The sequence below is a fragment of the Natrix helvetica genome (genome assembly GCF_964273705.1).
Source record: "Natrix helvetica genome assembly, chromosome: Z".
Taxonomy (NCBI): domain Eukaryota; kingdom Metazoa; phylum Chordata; class Lepidosauria; order Squamata; family Natricidae; genus Natrix; species Natrix helvetica.
The window spans coordinates 128722736-128742731 of record NC_138554.1 but is presented as its reverse complement, the minus strand read 5'-3'; the positions used below and the strand labels follow the sequence as shown (position 1 = coordinate 128742731).

The window sequence follows — 19996 nt, the reverse complement described above, 5'->3', positions numbered from 1 at the left end:
TACCCCTTCTCCTAAGTTCTTAAAGCAAAGACTTATTGTATCATCTATAAACATAACAAGTTCAAACATGTAGCCCCTAAAATGGCTATCCATTTTGCGGTTCAAAGATTGAGGGGGAAATATCCTACATAAATTTAGCTGAATTGAGATATGAAGCTTTGAAAAATTTACCTAACAATATTATAAAAGTGGGGTTTGCTATAGTTGCATAGGGCTGGAACTGTCTTGCATAGGACTGGAACTATGTTCAGTCTAGTTTCTAATGTCTAATTTCATATATGTCTTACCTTTTAATGAGTACATTGCAATATATTTACTTAAAACATTTAATCCACTATTAATCTGGACCCAGAGTAATAGATGGAAACGATCCACATGTGAACATGAATAAACAAATATACCCTGCATACTGCACTCACCTCAATGTAAGCTGTGTCATTGTTTGCATCTTTGATGTGGGGGAACCAGTCTCGAGGAGGTTTCGAAAGGTGTTTTGATTCTGTCACAAACCACAGCAGCTTTGGCCAGCCTTAGAAACAAACATACAGCAACTTTTTAAAAATAACAGAAGCCATCATGCAATATTGTGGTCAACATTTCTTTAATAAAAATGACCTTTGGAAAGTGTTCTTCAGCAACTTGGAGGTAACACTGATGATCAGTAAATGCTGGAATCATTAGATACAAAAACAAATTCTTGTTGAGCACCCTCAGCCTGAGAGGTTGGTCCCAGTTTCAAATAGGCACTGGATGTGTTGGACTACACTGCCCATAGAGGATCAACTTCCTGTTGCTGGAGACTCTCTCCCTCTCCCTACACCTGGTTGCCAAGTACCTGGAATGCCACCACCTCCCTTTCAGAAGCTTTGAAATGTATTGAGAGTGATAAGAGTGAAAGGAGGCAATATAAATGCTTTTTTCTTCTTTTTATTTTACATACACCCTCCCATGGCATGCCTAGGACAAAATATAGAAGGGAATGATTTGTAGCAAATTTTATTTTGCAAATGAGAGGGTTTTTATTACTCCAGAACCCAAGGTAGTTTAGAAGACAAGATATATTGTTCTACTGATCAGTTGGAAGAAAAGCTTTGGATTTCAAGGTCTGTAGAAGACAGGATGATTGTGGGTTGGCCTCAGTAAACTGTTCCATTTAACCTCACCCTGCCAGGGTTCAGTTGGGCATTTCTCAATGGTCCCGAGATGACAATTGTTCCCAACTACAACAACCACTGGGTTAGAACAGGCAAGATAGATGGAACTGATCTGAAAATTACATGGATTTGGAAGACATAAATTCAGACATCTTTTGCATCTTTTAATTAGTACCATTCTCTACTTTTGCTCATCATTGGGACATAAAATCACATGGTATCGAGTTAACCCTGCACAAACTTACCTTTAAACTGGGGTATCTCCCCTGTGGGGCTTTTAGGTAGCCCTTTATGGCATGCATCACTAGTCAAGGCTACAGTGACACCACAGCTTCCAAGCAAGAAGCCGATCTGTTGGCTACCTGCATCCTAGTTGAAGAAAAAGCAAGGGAGAAAAAGCTTCTAAGTTGAATCAATGCAAAAGCAATAATGAAATCTTTCCTTTAAAATATGTCTGAGCTATTAACATTTGCTTTACTTCATCAACTAACTTTTTTTTAAAAGACATCTATTATGTTTTGATCAAGGTCCTTGGCTTTCAACACTTCAGTGCTTTTGTAAGAACATTTTTGATAAAATATTTAGTACAGAGAATTGTATTTTTCTTTAAAAAGCAAAAATCAGGTCGTGAAAGACCCCAACTTTTCCAATCTTTTAAACTACAACTTGACGTTTGGGGCACAATTTATGACAGGGAGAAGAAAAGCAGAATAAAAACCAAATATGGGCACAAAGCAACCCATAAACTAAATAGACAGATCTTTTTATTTATCTATAAAAAAGCAAGTATTAGAGTCCAACCCAGGAATAGCATTGGACTGCATTAACTGGGAGTGTAATCTATTGCTTATAGGATATGGTGGTGACTTCTGAATTAGATAATCCAAAGGACAAGAGAAAAATAAGTTTATGGGAAAGAGATCTAACAGCCATAATAGTTCAGCAAATTATGTCTAAAAATAAAAGGAGGGGCATGCAACACCTGTTATTTGAATTGCCTTCCAGATATCTTGGGCTGACCATTATTGGACACCAATGTTTTAGAATGGTTTGACTCTGTGACAAATGTCTGCATCCTACTGAATCATAAACTATTGTATTGGCCGGATTCATACCATACATTAAGCCACAAACTGCCCAAACCGCCCAATCAACACATTGCCTTGTCTCACCATTTTCACTTACAAAGGCCTTGAGAATTTGGATTATCCCAAAAGAAGTAGGGGACACTTGAATTCTGTGAAACCCCAAGCAAAAAATCAATAAACTTACAGCAATCATAGCATTTTTAAAAATTCATTTCTTTCCATTTTTTCCTCTTCTCTTCTCACTGAAGTTAACACTGAATTTTATAGTTTGGAAAACTCTAGTTAGAAAAAGCAATGACCCTATATCAACAGTATTCGGTTTCTGTGTTTCAATTTGGCCAAGTCACAGGTACTCAAGAAGATACAACAGTTCAAAATATACAGATAAAATCCATCACTATACCCCAGTATCTGTTCAAGATGCACCATACAATAGCCAGACACCACATTTTTCAAAACAGAATAGATAACAGCAAGACTTTCATTGCATTACAAAGACATTAGGCACTGGAAATCTGAAGCAAACAAAAAGCAGAAATGGAGGTTTTGTGACTATTGAGATAGTAAAAGAATGGTCTTGAGATATAGATCCGTTTTGTTCAACAACTCAAGTTCGTTTTTGCTTTTTAATGTATACTTAAAAGTTGTTAAAAAGCTATCTGCTCTAAGGGAAAGACATGCATTATACTGTCCCCCACATTCAGAGCCTAGCATCAACCTCTTTGTAGTCAGATTTTTAAAAATAGTATTTAATTACACAGTTGGATTTGTATATGCTGATTTTAAATATATATATTGAGATGAGAAACTGGTTTATGACCGATTTGTATAATCATTTCAAAGTTCAGGCACCCAACAAATTCTCAATTATATTTGCATTTTCTAATGATTAAAGTAATTATGAGATATGTATTTCCAGCTTGGCAAAGTTAAAGACATACTTTTGCAAGAAAAGTCTTCAGAAATGAGCTCTCATTTGGTTTGGCTTCTATGAAAATCCAGACAGAAGGAGGAGTACCCTTTTTAAGATAAATAGAAAGAGATAAAGAGGATGAAATCATGCCAGTTGGGGAAAAAATTTGTGCATGCTGTGCTATCAGTAGACCAAGGAGATTCATAACTAGCCAGGCCCTAAAAAATGTACAAAGTTTAAAAGGCATTAATCAAAGTTGGCATAAATATTAAAATACATTGTACATTAGCTTAGGATCGACAACAATTGTCTACTCCTTTTATCCCTTGCTGGAATCCTGAAAATTTAGGTTGTCTTTTGGGAGGGAAAGTTGTGGGTTGTTGCTTCCTTTATTGTGAATAAATCTAGCTGACAGATCTCATTATTTTCAAAGCATGTCAGTGGTTACTTAGACCCAGATTATTCACTCTGATCCTGAATATAAGCATTCCTGGGTTGTCAGTCTCTACCAACTGCAGCTTTCCCCATCAAGGTTTTTCTAACACCCCAAAGAAAATCAAAGCACATCTATTGCCCAAAGACAATGATAGAAAAAGACTTCATCTCTCTTTAAACCAAGAAGTAATCAGCAGGATTAACTCAACATTTTATCTTGGCTACGAAGACTGGAAGCAAGAGTGTAGAAAGGTATGGCCAACCAGAGAACACTATAGCAAGAGAGCTTATTTCAAATAACACGGTGCATGTGCTTACTTTGTATAGCTTGGTGTGAAAAAGGAAATAATGCAAAAATAAGACAAAGAAATGTCCATGAACACAAAATAATATTCCTTACGCCAATATACACTCTCAATAGTCTTCTCTGGGACCAATTTACACTCTGTCCTGACATCTGAAGTCTAATAGTATAATGCAAATATATATGCATGCTTAAATTAATAAATAATATTTTCCACATCTACAGATTTTCTTTCACTGCTTCTGTTTTCTATATTTTCTCATAAAAAGCAATCTAGCAAAAATGCACGAATGGGCTGCCAATGGATGCTACAGAAAATATTTTGGAAACGATGGCAAGCTAAAAAAATTGAAGGAGGGGATTTGCTTTTCCTTGCCAGTATTCTTATTGTTACTCAGTGTCTGGCCAGGTTTCAATTACAAAGAAGGAAAGTCAACACCCCCCCCCTACTGTTTTTTCAACAGTTTCTCTGCCATATAGAGCTTCTGCAACATCTGAGCAATTATCACAGGATGTCCATGAGGATGCGATGGATTTTGTTGTGTCTATCTCATTTTGAGAGAAGAGATAGGAATAGGAGAAAAGAGATAAAGCATAAAAGAATGTCCTTGGGGGCAAAAATGATATGAATGGTTTCTCTAAAATATAGTTGTATGTTTCTTTTGGAATGCTATCTGTTATCCAAAAGATTATTGAACTTTCTCTAAAACAAAAAGCAAGCACATATAACCATGGTCAGAGTCTACTTTAAAACATACTACTCTGTGCAGCTTTCACAGTACCTGGCTTGAAAAGAAACCTAAATGAGATTTGTCTTTACAAGCCGAGGGACAGTTAATACATATCGCAACATCTCAAGTTTTTCAGCTGCTTAATATCATACATATGTAAGGGGTTCTTGTCTTGTGAAGCATCTGCTCTTGTATCAGATAGATGAATTTTCAGGAACTTCATTGCCATCACAGGTAGGAAAGTACCCATTCGAAGACGAGGAACAGAGTGAGGAAAATCGTAGGGATAAAATTCTCATACTTAAAGAACTTTGTGGTCATGCTACATACATACATTTCAAGGATGGGTTCGGCTGCTGCTACTGCTGGTTTGCTCAGGGATGCGCTATGCACGCATGCATAGTACTTAAAAAACAAGATGGTGGTGCCTATGGTGCCACCGATAAAACCAGTTTGGGGGCATAGTAGGCCGAGTTACTACCTACTCGGCCGAACCAGTCCAAATCGGTAGGAACCCACCCCTGATAAATTTCAAAATGAAAGAAGAGTTCCTAAAGACTATTTTGTCTTAACCTTGAGAAAATCAATCACTCCAAAATATTAGTATTAGAGGAAGATTTATACATATACTTCTACAAAACAGTAGATAGCTATCGTGAAAGAAGAAGGAAAGTTAAGAGAAAATAGCAGACACAGGATAGTTAGAGTCATAAAAATACTTCAGAAGCTGGGATGAAGAAGCAGGCAGGTGCAATAAACATTTACCCAACCGAGAAGCCTTAAAAATACATGGACATCAGTTCTCTAAGTTCTTAACTGTCATATTGGTTGAGGAATTCTTAAGGGCTGACATTCATAGATATTCAAGATGGGAAATGGTGTTTTAAAAAGAGACTCAGGGCAGCTTAAGGATAATCTCCCAGTAAGTAGAGATTCTACATCACTAGTCTTGTTGACTGAAACTAATGGGAAGGTCAAGTCAAAAAGATCAGAAGGGCTGTTTTCCTTGAGCTGAGAAAAAAAAAGGGAAAGTTCAGCAAGAGTGGCTGGAAAGAAGACTGGAAATTAGAATAAGTGTTTGCCAAGCATCTACGTCATTGTTCACTAGAGAAGGCTCAGAATGGAAAACGGAAATTTCTATACTTCTCTAAAACATGCTATTCTAAAATCAATAAGTTTAATATAAACCACCTCTTGCATCTGGCCATATTTTTATGAGCAGGAATAAAGGTATATGGTGTAATAAGGGGCTGTAGAAGCTCCTTGATACAAGAGGGATAAGGTGAAGGTAAAGAAGTCCCTGCGGGTTTTACCCCACTAAGCGTAGCTGACTTTAGAGGGTGGTTCCCATCCCTGTTTCTTTAGGCCATTGAGCCAATGCTGGTTTCCAAGTCAATTGGCCAGCATGACATCATGCTGCACTGCAAAGCATACGGCAAAACATGGAATGTTTTTTACCTTCTCATTGAAATGATACCGGTTTTATAAGCTTCCATTTACATGCTTTTGAACTGCTAGTTGGCAGGAGCTGAGGCAAGTGGTGTTAGGACTCAGACCACCGGAGCATAGACTAAGCCACTATGCCACTGTTCCTCTACAAGAAGACAATGTTTGAATTCCTTTAATATGCCTGCTCTAAAGAAAGCATTTGAGTGTCACTTATTTCTGACATGTTACACAGCAATACAGAAGAAGAGTTTTTAAAATAGCATACAGAACATTGCCTGTTTTCCCAGTATCTGATATAAGAAAACCACTATGCATTGAAAGTCTTGTGGGCAGAATAACCAGTGAGTTAGAAAGGGGCTGGACTCTCACATAAAATCTGTATGCAGTGCGGAAGTCCTCTGCAGATGGAGAAAGTAAATGTTGAGAATTTCTCCAGGCAAGTGTTCTTGGGTTCTTCATCCTTATTTTAGGAATCACATTAGTCAAAACCACATGAAGTTATTCCACATTATTCATCCAACTCTTTCCCACTATATATAACACGTATAGTTTTATTTTATGGATGATTCCTTTTCTCATATATTGTGCCATTTTTGAGGCAAGCAAGAAGATCATGGGGAGATTGAACAACTGAGGGACAAGAGAAGAATTAAGGGCTTGAGTGAGAAAAATTAAATGGCAGAGCTTTCAGGCAATCTGGTAAAATTCGAGCAGCACAGGTGAGGAAGAACCAAAATGTGTAACTTTGGTTGTTCTCCAGCATCTGCTATATATAAAACCCGGTTACAAGTGTTTTAATTAACCAGTGTCTAAGGCCCTTGTTGTTATTTCCTTTTTTCAAAAGACACAATTGCCTCAGGTTTCTCTTCAGTAAATTCTGTGTAAACATGATGCTTGTTTACACAAATGATTTGGTTCCCCCCCCCCCCAAAAAAAAACTAATCTTGGCAAGAATTTTAACAGGTAGAGCAAGTTACAAAATACTTTTAGCATGCTTTTGGAGAGGGCAGTAGTTTATTGTGGTATATTTTCAACAGTATGCAGAATAAAAGTGGGATGAAAAACTTAGCAGCTAGTTGTCAAATGCAGAAAGGAATTTGTGCCTTACAAAGTTTTTGTGCAAGGAGAAGGGAAGGGAAGGGGAAAATTTAATAGGTGTCATTTCTCTGAAGCTGTATGCTTCCCAAATACTTTTCTTCTTATACAAAACTGTTTATCAAAAATTCCTTATTTAAATGTCCCTAATGTGATTGTATAATGACATACAAATCCATTACCAAAAGAAAAGCCACTTTTTTGTGTTAATTTATCCAGCTTTGGCAAGCACTATGTTAGAGAATGATTCTTGCTAAACTGCTATGTATGAATCAAGGGCAAAGGTAAGAAGGTTTTTCTTTCGAGTTATGTCTGAAAACATGTTCTTTAGCCATGTGGCCAGCATGTATGCCAAAGGCACATGGAACACTATTACCTTCCTATCAAAATGGTCTTCTCACCAAAATGGTACCTATTAATCTATTTGCATGCTTTTGAACTGCTAGATGGGCAGGAGTTGGGGCAAGGAATGGAAGGTTCACCCCACCGTGTGGCTTTTAGGTCTTAAATACGGCCTATCAGCTTTCCAGCTGACAAACTCAGTCTTTAACTGCTGAGCCATCGTGCTCTTTATGTATAAAACAGAGATGAGCAAAGTTTGAAAGGTACCTGATATTCTGCTGTGACCTCACTAGATGGGACATGCCGTATTTTTAAAGGGAAGAAGGGACTCGCTCCTATTCCCACCTGAAAACCATTCCCAATTCTGCAAACTGCACTGTTACTTTTGATGAATTGAAATGCTTTAATCCCAGTCAGATTAGGGAATGCAAAGGGAATGGCGTGACCCACATGTAGCCGGTGATGGGTCTGCAAAGGCAGGAAAGTGAGGTGTGAGAGAATAAGCAGATTTCCAGGATTGGAATGGAATCCCAACCACTTTTCTGTATGTTTGTGACATGCATATGGCCTCAAATGCCAGAAGATTACTAATCAAAGCAGCAAAAGAGTGTGACTTTGTTGCGTTAATGGCCCATGGTCCACAACCCTGCCTATATCATAAACTAGATCTTTTTTGGACGGGGCTATATAATTGATATCTGTGTCCTAAAACGTATATTTAAACCTTAATGAGAAGGTTGTCTGCCCTAGTAAATTATTTGCTCAAAGCATGATTCACTGATCGTATCTTCAGTCTTTTACTCCATGGTAAATCTCTTTACAGGACCAGATATAAGCAGGTTATTCCTAGCCAACATGCCAATGCACAGAAAACCTGAACTTCCTAAAAAGAGAAATAAGGGATTTTGCTCTTCTTGCTGGGTTATTAAATTCCCAAATCAATATATGACATTCCATTGTGGCTGAAAATACAAAGAAAGACCTTCAACTTAATATGCAGCCAAAACATGGTCAGAAATTATTATTAGCAATGCAACTGCCAACAGTTTTTAATCATTTACTTATTTCAACTGTTTTGAATATTTCTTGTTTTCAGAAATGTGTTTAGCATTATTTTGATCATCGGGCTGCCTGGAATTCTTTGAAAACCACACAAGAAGCATTCTTTTCTTTTCTTTTTTTAACTGAACCCAAACAATGCTGATAGTCTCTAAAGCCATAGATGTCTTTTGGACCACTTCAGAAATTCATAATGGACATCTTTATCATCCAAAAATGAATTAATTATGCAGCTGGCTCAAAGTCTGCTCCGAGAAGAACATCCATCAGCTTACAAATTGAGGAAAACAGGCTTGTCACCACTCTTAATTCAGCTGGACTATCTCCATGAAGATCCTAGTCATATGAAGCACCACTTAAGTAGCAAAATTGCAATGATTACTTAGATGATGCCCAAGTTCCCAATCAACTCTATTTTTTAAGGAATAAATTTCCTATATATAAGAGCAAGATAATTTTCGCAAAGTTCAGGGGGCCTAGTTCTTGTAGTATCAGCGCTGATTGAATTTTTTTCACCTAAATCCAAATAAATCTAAACCTTTCTATCTAAACCACTTAGAGCTATTTTTCTATGTATTCTAAAGCAGTTATTATTCATGGTCCCCTCTCATGGCCATGCCACAGCAGGAAAGGAAACCATTGTGGCACTTTGGACAATTCTGTCCTTCACAACTAATGGTATAATTGGTGGTGGGCTCCATCACCTTCTCTGCACTGTTGCCCTCAGCTTCTTTCCAAAGCTGCTTCTACCATCTTTCCTGCCCTTCAAATGTGGTTAATCCCAAGTTTTGTTTAATGTTAGGTTTCAATTCATTGAAGAATATAGCTCGACGCTTTCTCATGGATTGCATGGTTTCATATGCAACTGACCTTTTTATTTTTGATGCAAAACTTATTCCTTAGGGAACTGGGAGACAGAAGCCTAAAAAACCCCGATTCTTTTCAATGCTGGTCAAATTCTATTGAGCATTCAGCTACAGCTACAGTTTACAACCTGTTCTAAAACAATTTTTTAATAAGTAAGTCCGTCTTAGCTTCGCAATCAAGTTAAGGCAAAGTCATCAGAACATGTATACGCAGATGGTATACACATATTCTGACGACATGTAATAAATGTTACAACTTTCATAAATACGTTAAAGCAGCAATGCCTATTGTTGTTTTTCATTTCCTTCTGAAATGCTCAAAGATTATGTTCTAAGACATTAATTCCTGCTAACTAAAAACTTCTTTCTCTTACCTTTCTGGTAAGTGGCACTTCAATAGGAACAGGAACAACTTCTGCAAGAAGGCAGCCATAAAAGGCTACCATAAAAGCTGCAGGATCATTGTTGGGAAAAACAAGGGCTACCTGTAAATATATATATATATATATATATATATATATATATATATGTAAGTGGGAGGAGAAAAATAAATAATTAATAAAACCAGTAAATGTAAATATATTTCCCAGAATATATCTACAGTAATGCAAATAGGCATCTTACCAACTAAAGCAACCAAGTATAGATAGAGGACTGTGCACAGAAGTAACTCATGTGTCTTTCTTGTTTCTTGGACTCCGCTATCAAGCAACTGGCATCATTCTATGCTTGAGAATAGCTAGTGCATCTATCATTTGTGCTCCAGAGGCTATGATCTTTGAGTAAAGAACTTCTGCGTGTCCATCCTGGAAGGAAGTCTGACTGGTAGTTACCACGAGCAGGGCATTCTCAATGATGGCCCTCAGTACTGTACAATTCCTTCCCTTGCTGGGTTCCCCAGCGAACTAAATTCAATTTAAGGATTTAAAAAAAACCCCGGTATTTTTACATTTTGGGCTTCCAAAATAGCATGGTTGTATTTCATTCTTTCCCCTGAATATTCATAATGACACCAAGGGCTTTTTTGAATTGGATTTATGACCTACAAGATCCCTTCCAACTCTGTTAATCTGCATCTGTATCTAGTATTTAATGTTTTGGTATTGAAGTTACTTGCTACTTTTATTTCTATACTTATTATTAACTCCTTCTTATTGATTGGATACTAATTTATTGATGCAGGTTGGATTTTTTTTTTTGGTAATATGTGATATATGAATGTGATAAATAAATCAGTAAACTGTAATTCAACAACATTAGCATTATTTGTCTATCTCTTTACAACTTTACAAGACAAATAATGGTAACCTAAGGAATGGGATCTTAGGAGGCCAAATTGCTTCTAGCAGGAATGATCCTTTAAAGATCTTTTAATAGTTTTTTATGACACCTGCTCTAGATGGTCGTACTTAAAATTAATTGGAACTTAAAATGAAATATATGTAAATCCTTATTTCAAACCTATTTCTACTGATAAACTGAGTCATAAATTGACTTTTAAGTCAGCCTAAGTATAACCCATTTCAGTTTCATCTTATACGCATCTTCCGTTTTGATCACTTTTCAGTTGCCACATGTCTAATGGAAAACTACTATCGCTAGATGATGCCCTTAAGTTTTGTTGTTAATTTTTGATATTTGCTCAAAATCATGCTTTTATTTGGGCTCATACTGAAGGGGCTGTGTTTCTCTGGTTGCAAATCTGGTATTTTTCTCTATTCACCATTAAAAGACGAGAAAAAAACATCGTATCTTATTTTTCTGGTTCCTGTTGATGACTTTCAAACTGCATTTCTACATATTCCTCCTCTTTTTTGACATTCAATTTCATTTCACATGACAATAACAAAGCTTAAAAGCGAAAGAAGATAAAACCTTGCACAGTCGCGCTTTCATAGTCCTTTAGGAGAGAAATGGCCTTCTTTGGAATAATCAGTCTCAAATAACGATGAACCTGATAGAGCTATTTTCTGCAATCAATTTTCTGGAGAACTGAGCTGCAAGATCTTTCTTTTGAGGTCATGGCTAAATGCTACTCATTAAATTGTCATTCTAATTCTGAGGCTGCTGTCATCTACTGCCTTCTTGCTATTCCCAACCCATGTGACGGTTCATACAAAGCATGGATCTTCATCTGTTACTTTATTTACTGCACTACTGTGGCAGCTTTTGAGGAGTCTTTAGAATGTGAAAAGATGTGTATACTGGTCAGCCTAATATTCTTGCCCATAAATGGACAAGTTGTTTAAGTAATTTCATGCATAGTTAAAGAAAGGAGCAAAATTCTATACTAAGATTCTATACTATACTACTAGAACAATTTAAACCTCTCTCTATGCCTTGGTGTAAGATATACATGGTATAATTTCCTCATAATACTTTGGAGGCTGAACTAACAAAATTCCGACTGTTACAAGAATCTTTCGTAAGAGATTCACCAACACACACCACAATATGAAAGCACACAAGGCGCAGAGAAAGAAAATGTCAATTTCATAACTTTCCTCGATTTATTTATTTATTCTGTATGCTTCCCATTGTGGATATGATTTGGAGTCTTAAGAACTATCATAAATCAAGAAGGAAGATTCTGTAGATACACTTTGGCCAAATGCCAAACCAGACAATGATTTAAATTCAACATCTACCCACAGTCTTTTTAGTTTAATTTTTCACTATCACTTATGAAAATAAAGAAAGAAAGAAATCATTTCTGTAGGGCCTGAATTGACATAAGGAGCTCTCTGAAGTTGAATAGCTTAAGACAAGAAAGGGGATGAAGGAAATTTTATTAGTGAAGGAAAGGCAGAGAAGATCAAGAGGCAATTAGGAAGAGGTTAAACCAGAGAATATATACAAGAATCCACTAATTTAATGTAAGCTATTTCTTTTCATTCATTTGGGAGATTCACTTGCCACCATTTAGGGAAGCACTCCCCGAAGTATAGTTTAAAAGTTTTAAATTTGTTTCTGTGGAGTTTCATTAACATTCTCTGGTATTAATGATCGACCCAGCTTCCGTTAAACAAGTGGAAATGTAGATTATTTTGAGGTTTTTTTTAAAAAAAAGCCTCTTCAGTTTTATGTTTCATTCCTTCTCACATTGTTCAGATTGTAGCTCCTTTCCATTTTTCAGAAAAGAGAAACTGTAAAAATGAAGCATCTTTTGCAAGAGAAGCTATCATTTTCATAATATAATTTTTCAATGCCAAGTAATAATGAGTTATTCTTATGCAAATTCAGCTGAAGAAGGAGCCATAGAGAGGTTGAGACTACTTGAAAACTGAGCACCAGACATGACAAATTCCAGGAGGACATATTTGAACATAGGGAATTGCACACAATGTGAACAGGGCAACTCCCTAGAACACTGAGGGGAAAAACACACACACAAAACTCCCAGAAGCACAAAAACAGAATGCGGCTGTCAAAATGGAGAAACATTATTTCTCTTCTGTATTTCTTGACAGATCAAGGCTCTCCCCACCCCCCCACCCCTTCTTTGTGGTAAATAGCAGCATTGACTTTCTGACTGTGGATTCAATTTTAATGCTGATGAGAGGAAGTAGCAGCTTCATGGGGAAAAGAAACCACGAGGCATGTAAATAAAAAAGTAGAAAGTAATTCATGAAGTATTGCCATCTCCGAGATTTGGATGAACAAGAAAGGCATCCGAACAAACCCAAACAAAATACCAGAAATGAAGTGCGAAAAAATAAAACCACATAACAGATAGAGAGAAAAGGGATGGCTAAAAACACAAAGATATATGTTTGGCAATGAAATTGGGAAGAACGTTGAAAATTCTTCTTCAACCCAATGGAGACCAGGGAGACAGATAAGTGCTTGTGAAAAGATAGAATAAGGAATAGGGTCTCTATAATACAACATGGAGGCATATCTCGAGAAAGGATGTGGATGGAGGTGTATCTCTTGAGGGAAGTATGTAGATGGAGACCTAACTGGAGGGAAATGCGTAAATGAGGCATATCTCTTGAGATAAGTACGTAGATGGAGTTGGTCTTTACAAACATTTAGAGGTGATAAACAACAACATATTTCACTGGACATGAAATTGTTCAAAATTCTTTTATCTTAAGAGATAAAGGTACACCCGTCTCCTTGGGATGAAACCACAGAAGAAAATTGCCACATACTCATACACATATCAACACCAGTTTATGGTAGCCTGCCCTACTTTAAGCAATTATGTTCTAATGCCAACAGTTACTGCTTTCAAATGAGAATATTTTTAACTGATTACACTGAACATCTTATTAATTAGCTAGCAGTATTCCCTTGTTCAAGCCTGACCTTTTCACAAAAACTCTTTTGTTTCTAGAATTTCCCAAAATATATACAGGCACACAGTCTCATTTCCAAAACTGATTTCATCTCCATAACAAGCATGTTTTAATGCTCTTTGTATAAGGAAGCAATTGTGACAAGTACAGGCTTTGTTTTGAAAGAGACACATACAATTTTTAGGCTATTATAAATGAAACCCTTTTCAGCCTAATAACTATGTTTTTAAAAATCTGAAATAAATATTAGGGTGAAATTGTTGGAAACTCAGGTGTAAACACTGTTATCTCAAGTCTCCAACTTATCATTGAAAGTTGCTACGGCCCCTTTGAAGATTGTTGTGAAATTGTAATACCGAATGCAAGGAATGAAAAATTATTAAACATATGGGAAAAGAATCATATTCAGTTTTTAATTCATTTAATTTCAGTACATTAAGGTAAACTTAGTGTGGCCTTTCCTCCCCTTTTTGGGAATGCAACCATGACATATGATCAAAAGACTTAGTGTGACTCTTAGATAGTTGTTGTGCACCCTGGTTTATAGAAGGCAAACGCAAAAATATAAACCATGATGAATGAATAACTTATTCAAACATTAGATTAGGGGTAGGCTTCAAAATTTTGAGCAAGTGGTTCTCTGCCTGGTTGCTGGGTGGCCGTGGCCATGGTGGTGTGGCCGAGTCAGCCTCCTGCACCATGGTGAGGGGGCATTTTTGCCCTCCCCAGGCTATGGAGGCTTTCCTTGAGCCTCCGGGAGGGGGAAAATGCCCTCCCCAGGCTCTGGAGAACATCTGGAGGCTGGAAACAAGCCCGTTTTTTCCTCTCCCCAAGCTTCCATACGCCCCCTGCACTTACCTGCATCCGAAATGGGCAATGTGGGGATTCCTGGAAGGGGAGGGTAAGGGTCAGCCAGGGGTTCTCCTGCACAGAACTTAACTAGAGGTTTTCCTGAACCCCTGCAACCCCCCAGAAGCCCATCCGTGCCTCACCTTTGGGGATTTTAAAGAATCTATGCAAGAAAGTACAAATCCATGCAGTGATAGCAGACTGACTTACCCTGTCCCCTGGCCGCACCATCGGTTCCTGTTTGGTGCCCAATTTGTGCAGTATGTTATAAGCAACTTTCATACTACGAGTCCAAAGTTTACCTAATCAAAAAGAAAACTAGTATAAATATGGCATGGAATACTTCAGCTTTTGAATGGTTCAAAATACAATTCAGGTACATTTGCCCAAAACAAAAAAGGATAGGGATCCATAATTGTCTAAAAAAAACATATTAGAGTTTATAGAGGGCATTTCATGATACAATATCTGACTGTGCTGCTAAGCTTCATATTTTAAACGGACATGATATAAAAGTTTGTACTTTAAGAACAACTTTAATTCATCAGTAGCTATTTCTTATTGCTTAAATCAAAGTTGGCTCTGATTGCCCTAACTTAGAATCACCAAATATTTCTTCCTTTTTTTCTACCTCAAAAGAGTTTTTATTTCACAGCGCAAGTCAATTGACTGGATATTCAAGTTTGAAAATGTAAAGTTGACTTACTTTGCATTGATACAATCTTATGAGACCTATCTAGATTTTATACTCAGAAGCTCACATCTACATCATGCATAGGGATAGCACAGAAATCCTCCAAAGTAAAGAAGATACTACATCGCTGGACATATAGAGCTCTATGCTATATATTTTGGAGCTTCAAAGGAACATAAAAAGAGATCCAAAAGGTAATCTGCCTTGTTGGATCTTGTTCAAGTCCTTCCCCAAACTTGCACAAGTCGACCTTGTTAAATAAAACTCTAAGCAAAGAACAATTCTCCACTCAAAACAGTAAAAATTGATGAACCATATTATGATCATACTTCTACCTTTTAACAAGTGTTCAGGAGAGGTTTCCCTTGATATTACAGTATTCAACTAGTAGCTGCTGTCTTGTCAGCACAAATAAGTCAGATCTGTTTCAATATGTCTGGGAAAGTTGGTTTTTGTTCTTTGAAATGTTCATCCAGACAGTTTCATGACTCCATATATAGAGCACAATCAATGCCAACTTTTTCTGAACAAACTATACTACAGGTTGTATATCCATGTGATTTAACACAGAGGAAAATGGTTTTTGTCAATTGTGTCCAGATCATTTTGAGTGCTGGCAATGTTTGGCCCAAATTCAAAGAAGGCTATAACGAAGCCATTAGTCACCTGCAGCTCTGATCAGAGTCTTTAAGCCAATTATGAAAGTTCAGACAGGCAATTTTTTTTAAAAAAAAAGCTATTAATGCATGTCTCCATAATTGCAACCTAGATGAAGCCTTTTAGTTGCAGTAATTAACGACAGAACATATGATAAAAATATAAAATAAAAATCAAGCACTTACAAGCAAGGAATTTGGAAACAAACAAGAAAGCAATCCATTTTGAATCCCACTGATTTAATTAAAGTACAGAATAGAGATATAAGCATAGACAGAAATACATTCAAGGAAAGTATACCAAAAGACAAACAACCAGCTTTACACAAAACATATTTGATGGCAATATAATGGTTCAGTATAAGGTGAGCAATGGCAAGTTCAAAATATGGATTAGAGGTAGTTCTTGCTTAATTGGCAGTTAGTCCGTGATCATTTGAAGTTACAATAGATCTGGAAAAGGCACTTATTTCCCAGTTCTAGAGTTTCAACAGTGCTCACTCCCCCAGCAGTCTCAAGACCACACGTTAGGCGCTTCACAAATGTCTGGTTGCAGCATTTCTCCATCACATGACCACAATTTACTATTTTTTGGTTTCCCCCAAAAATGTTCATAGGGTTGAATTAACTTGTTTTATGACTGCCATTTTACCCTTATGGGCACCATGTTTGTTTTATAATCACTATGCTTGTTTTATGACCACCACCAAAAAAGGACATAAAATCAGATTGGTCATGTGAGTACCTTGAGTTACCACTATCATGACTTGCAACGTAAATTCCAGGCTCTACTGGGGTCATAGGTTGAGGACTGTCTGTACTTCGATTAACTAGTCAAGCATGTTGGTGAACCTTGCCAGAGAACAAAAATCTATCTCCCACTTGTGCGGCCAACTATGTTCCCTTTCCTAATATGTGGTGTGACCTTGCTGATATTTGCAACTGAATGTCGCTTACACAGACAAAGCATTTTATTGAAAATTTACATGCATTTCCATATCTAATTCATACATATTCTTATCCGAAACAAGTAACAATTGTCTCTTTGTAGCTTACTGAAAATCAAAGTAGTAAATCAAAAATTTACTTTTTGATTTACTATCTCTCAAATCAAAAATAAAGGGAAAATATTATTTGAAGGCTACTTGCTTATGTGTATTTATTATGGCTAAAGACACATTGAACATGATTCAAAAGAAGCGATTCATATCTCGCGTGTGTATAAGCATTTCTCTGCTGGTGTGAGGTTGAAAGGATTTCTTCCAAAGCATTTCTGAAGTGGGCATAATTTTACTACGCGATCGCAGAAGATACCATTAAAATCCATTGGATACATCCCTGAATAAATGTGCTTCATTAATAATATGCTCATAATAATATGAGTGGGAGAAGGGGACATTGGAAGGCATTGGTACAGATACTTCTAGAAAACTTGGCAATTTTTTTGCCAGGGTTCTGCTCCATTAGTCATGAATATGTTGGGTGTAAAAGCTGTCAGCTTGTGGCAGAGAGGTATGCCGACAGAAAAGCAAACCACAAAATTAGGATTATATCATGAATAGTAGGATTTTCAGCACCGCACACCACTAATTTATCCACAGCAATCCAGAATAGTCTTACCAAATGTATGCGTATCAGTTCAGAATTTTGACAAAAATCAGCTGGAAATAATTGTACATTTTTTTCAGCATCACGATATACTTTCCACCACATAGACACTGCAGTAACTGAGTGCTTCTCACACTCTTAACAATGTACAGAAATAGTTATTATAAGGCAGCATTGTATCCAAGTATGCCCAACTGATATCAAACAGCATTGTAAGGTGGGTGCGTTGTTTTAATCTGAATCACTCTGCACCACACCCTCTTGACACAGGCCCCTGAATTCATGGGCTGCTACACAACCAGAATGTGTAGATGTACATCTCAGGCTGAGAATGATGAAACATATATTACGTAGAGAGAGAAAGAGAATTACTTTAGGAGTGGTGCAAAATGGCCCTCTTAAATTATTTCTGAATTGAAATATATAAACAGAAAACATTATGTGAGAATATGCACATACAAACTCTCTTCTTCAAGAAAGCAAGGACAGCTGTCATCTGAAATTAACTTATTTTCTAGGGCAAGAAAAATTGATGAATAAATGCTGTTAATGCTACATGTGTAAGATGTCATCTTCAAGAGGGTATGGAACTGCCAATATTGATCCAAACTATTATTTCTGATGAATGCTATCAACTCTTAACCACATAGGTCCCCTGATTTTTATTCCTGTTATTGCTACAAATGGAGATGACTCACTTGAACATGAAAATTCACAGATGTATTCTTGGAACTCAACTGAAACTCATCAAATTTGGTACTTGAGACATTCTGACGTGAACATTTTGTCTTGGTATCATCATTTGTTTGGTACTCAAACTAGAATTTGTCGGGGTCGCCTGTCTTGTGATTCACTACATTACTCCTAATGGGAAAATTTTGGTTGGTACTTATCATTTTTGGTGGTCATTGCATGAGTACCGAGCTACCACTATTACATTTCAAACATGAACACAACCATTTAGTTACCACCTTCTCTGTTGAATAAACTCTTCAAGGGATTCCATTCAGTTCAGTCAAGCTAGGTCCCTATAATTTGTATGGATAAACCCTTAAGAAATGATCATATTTAAAGGTAAAGATAATGGTTTTCCCTGTTCAGTTGTGTCCAATTTTAGGGGTCAGTGGTCCTCTCCATTTCTCAGCTGAGAAAGTCTATATTTTCCAAAGACACTTCCATTGTTATGTAGCCAGCATGACTGCACATCAAGATACGTGGAACACGCTGTTACCTTCCTACTGAAGTGATACCTATTTACTCACATTTTAATCCTTTCAAACTACTAATATTTAACAATTAAAAACATGAGAAGATTTTCAGCATTCTATTATATTTCTTTTCTTAAAAGAGGAAAAAAATGATTGCTGACCGTAGGTGAGAATATATAGTGGTTTTCCATTGGTATCCATAGTGGTCAAACAAGGAGCTTTGGGAGAAATTGTTCCCCATCGTTGCAGTGCAGCTTCAAGTGAAGGAGGCCAATTCGTAACCACGCCCAGCTGCTCCCCACGCATCGCCAACATCTGAGCTCCTTCTGGCTTTGGTTGGTTTGGATCTGGTTGTTGAACTTACAAATGTGAGAGGGTGTTACTTCATTTAATTCTGCACTAAACTAAAGAGAGAGAAAACTTATAATCCTATGGGTCTATCGGGCCTGTTTTTGAGATATTGCAATAAATAATGATTGGATTTGGCAAGCCTTTTCTCAATCATGTTTCTTCTTCCACTTTAATATTTACAATAATCATGACTTTTCCAATTTGGAGGTCAATTTGTCCCTCAAAGATCCTTCAGAGATATCCAGATGTTCGAACTGATAGCCATGTAAGAACAATATGGTTAAAGAATGTAGTTTACAAAAATAATATTGAATAATGCTCTCTTTCCCAAATAATCTAAACAAAGGAAGCGAGTAGCAGTTATTAATTATGTGCAGCATATCATAGGATAATGAAGTTCTTTGTCATCACATCATCAAAAAGCAATAGCATTTAAGCTTATATTCTATTCTGCCCCATAGCACTCTATAGTGTTCTCTGGGGGGTTTACTATGTAAAAGCATAATTTGCATATTGCTCCCAAAAATCTTTTTCATTTTACAGAAAGAATGGAAGGCCAAATTAAGTCCTGCCAGGATTGAATTCCAGGTTGTGGGAACAGTTTGCCTGCATCACTCCATTCTAATCATAGCACCACTAGGATTCCAGAACTAAATACAAAATCCAAGTAAATTTTACTGGGGCGTTTTTTCTTCTGGCACAAGAAGTGAGTAATTTTATCAGGCCCACCCAAAATACATGCATGGAAGTCAAACTGTGTTACCTTCTAGTAATTCTTCGAAGTCATCCACAAAGAACTCTCGTAATGGTGGACGCTTGGGTCGTTTTAGAGTATTGACCAGTTGCTGGATTTTAGCGGATACTCTGCTGCTTACTGGAACTCCTGCAGG

General features: G+C 36.9%; 1 protein-coding gene across 6 annotated transcripts in view; it reads right to left on the bottom strand.

The window, feature by feature from the left end:
- The window catches only part of DIP2C (disco interacting protein 2 homolog C), a 366720-nt gene that overhangs the window by 80549 nt on the left and 266175 nt on the right, over positions 1 to 19996 (bottom strand). For 3 of the 6 annotated variants that reach the window (XM_081932268.1, XM_081932269.1, XM_081932272.1), the window contains 7 exons: positions 19870 to 19989; positions 18917 to 19114; positions 14800 to 14891; positions 9811 to 9921; positions 3184 to 3261; positions 1400 to 1523; positions 420 to 529 (listed from right to left, as the gene is read on the bottom strand). In XM_081932268.1, coding sequence (XP_081788394.1) covers positions 420 to 529; positions 1400 to 1523; positions 3184 to 3261; positions 9811 to 9921; positions 14800 to 14891; positions 18917 to 19114; positions 19870 to 19989 — 833 coding nt within the window. The remainder of the gene's footprint in view (positions 1 to 419; positions 530 to 1399; positions 1524 to 3183; positions 3262 to 9810; positions 9922 to 14799; positions 14892 to 18916; positions 19115 to 19869; positions 19990 to 19996) is intronic. The other 3 variants (XM_081932270.1, XM_081932271.1, XM_081932273.1) reach the window with 1 other exon arrangement.